Source organism: Lytechinus pictus, unplaced genomic scaffold (assembly GCF_037042905.1).
Source record: "Lytechinus pictus isolate F3 Inbred unplaced genomic scaffold, Lp3.0 scaffold_135, whole genome shotgun sequence".
Lineage (NCBI taxonomy): Eukaryota > Metazoa > Echinodermata > Echinoidea > Temnopleuroida > Toxopneustidae > Lytechinus > Lytechinus pictus.
In genome coordinates this window covers 1-2,500 of record NW_026974255.1, presented here as the reverse complement: position 1 = coordinate 2,500, position 2,500 = coordinate 1, and the positions used below count along the sequence as shown (strand labels likewise).

General features: G+C 61.3%; 1 protein-coding gene across 1 annotated transcript; it reads left to right on the top strand.

Moving 5' to 3' along the window:
- Positions 1 to 802: 802 nt before the first annotated feature.
- Positions 803 to 1,639, top strand: LOC129284200 (uncharacterized; the record flags this gene model as incomplete). The annotated part of the gene is made up of 1 exon (XM_054919650.2): positions 803 to 1,639. A coding segment is annotated over exon 1 (837 nt), but the record flags the coding sequence as incomplete, so codon positions are not given.
- Between the last annotated feature and the right edge of the window lie 861 nt (positions 1,640 to 2,500).

Below are 2,500 nucleotides of genomic sequence, written 5' to 3'. Positions count from 1 at the left end.
GGGCGATCGGGCTCCCTCTGTTTCCCTCTCGTGCGTTGCGATCCCGTGCTTCCTGGCCGGACCGCGTGGGCCGTCGGTCTCTCCGGCGTTCTCTACCAACCGACTACCCCCGGCCGGCGGGCGCGGGGGGCGTACGTTGCGGCTATGGGGCGCAGCCCTCTTCCCCAGCCACCTCTCTCCATCCATGCCAACCTTGCCTCGCCTGGCCGCAAGGACCTCCCGGGGTTCCGTGGACGACCGGGGTTCTTCTTGCGGGCCGGTGCGAGGGCCTCATGCCTATAACGTAGTACTACGTGTGTTTTTCACGAGAGTGCTCGATCGCTCGAGACCACTCCCTCATATATCCTGCGGGTGGTCTGACACCCCTCCCCCTAAAACGACGCTACAACACGCGTTTCAATAGGGATTTTCGACCCTCCAGATCGTGCGCCAGTTCCTTTTTCCATTCACGGCGCTGTACAAAATCCTAAACCGGAAGTTGGCCCAAAAATCCGTTTTTTCTCCCGACGAGGGTGTTTTCAGCGGCCGGAGGGACCTTCCCATCGCGCGTCTCCGCCGGAGGGCGTCCGAATCCCGCTGAAGGGCGAAAAGCAGCCGAATTTCCAAGAAACACCCCTTCCCTATATATGTCTCCGGAGACCAAACACCCCTCCCCCAAAACACCCCTTATAACACGCGAGTCAATACGAATTTTACCCCGAATCCAGGCTGACACCGGACGAGAAGGCGTCGCAGCAGCGGAAGCCCGGCCCGGCGGCGGGTGGCCCGGCCGGCCGTGGGCGAACCCTAGACGCCGCGTCCGATGGTGCCCACCCCGGGGACCCTGCTCCCCTCGACGACCCCGTCTCCGCTGGAAAAAATCCGGTCAGCGGACCCCCCGGCTCCTTCCCCGCCGTGTCCAGCCGCCCGGTCGAGGAGGGTGCCGCTGCCGGCCCGACCCGCCCGTGGAAAATCGAAGCACGGGCCCTGGCCGCCCCGGCACCCGGCCCACCCCGGGCAAACCCCGGACGCCGCGTCCGATGGTGCCCATCCCGGGGACGCTGCATCCCCGGGTGACCCCGTCTCCGCTGAAAAAAATCCGCCCAGCGGGCCCCCTGCTCCTTCCTCGCCGAGCCCAGCCGCCCGGTCGAGGAGGGTGCCGCTGCCGGCCCGACCCGCCCGTGGAAAATCGAAGGACGGGCCCTGGCCGCCCCGGCACCCGGCCCACCCCGGGCAAACTCCGGACGCCGCGTCCGATGGTGCCCACCCCGGGGACCCTGCGTCCCCGCTTGACCCCCTGGCAGCAGGACGAAAGACCCCTCCCGAAAAACACCGCTTACAACACGCAAGTCAATGCGAAATTCACACCGAGGGCGACACCGGACGACCCGACGGCGCAGCAGCAGAGGGCTCGGGCCGCCCTGGGCAAACCGAGGACGGCGAATCCGATGGTGCCCACCGCGGGGAGCCTGCGCCCTCGGACGATCCCGTTCTCGCGGGAAACAGTCCGGCGAGCGGACCCCCGGCCCCTTCCCCCGCTGTCGGCCGATCCGACGGTCGGAATCTCCTGCCGACTCCTGGCTGGGCGGGCGGGAGTGTCGGCTCGGCATGCGGGGCGCTGTCGGCCCGCTGCGTCGAGATCTGCCCGTCGGAATCTCCGGTGAGCAGCCAGAAGTGTTCACATACATTACAAAAAGGTACTGTGCTGCCTCCAAAGAGGTTTAAAATGCATGTGTGTTGTTTGCATTTTTTATCGCAGTTTGAAAATTTCCTTCCCATGATAATAGCATGAAGTATTGGCATGTTGAGAAAAAAAAAAAGGTCACTCTCTTGCCACACACAAAAATAAATGTGTTTTGATGTGCACACTCGATAGTTCACATATCAGCTCCAAAAAAGAAAAAAAAATCGCTGCATTGGCCCTGCATCGTCTTATCAGCATTTCAGGGTAGTTTAACCATGTCAATCCAACGACAAGAGCATGGAGTATTAGCACACAAATTCCTGGCCTGGACATGCTGTCGAAATAAAAATAAAAATAAAAAGCCCCCGGCAGACAGAGTCCAATCCCATGGACCTGTCTCCGGGGGCCTGTCGGCCTGCTGCTCGGATGTCTCCCGCTCTCAGGCCTCGAACAACTCTTGACCGCAAGAGCAACGCCCTGGCCTCGATCGCGGATACCATTCCGCCATGGAGAGGGGAGCAAAATCACTTGCAGACGACTTGGGTATGGATCGAGGTGTCGTGCACAGTAGAGCAGCATCTTTGCTGCGATCTGCTGAAACTAATCCTTCGATCCGAGGGATTTGTCCGCTATCTCTGGACGGACGAATTCTCGGCACACGGTGGCTGACGTTGGACGCGACGACCTGCTCCCCCGGCTCGGCCGGCCAGCCACACCCTTCGGATGATGGGTAGTGGACTTCCGGTGCTCTCATGGAGCTGTCTTGTGCCAGGCAAAGATATTTTTTTTGAAGAGGTGGAGCGAGTGTAAGACTGGAAGGTTGACGGCAAAGATGAG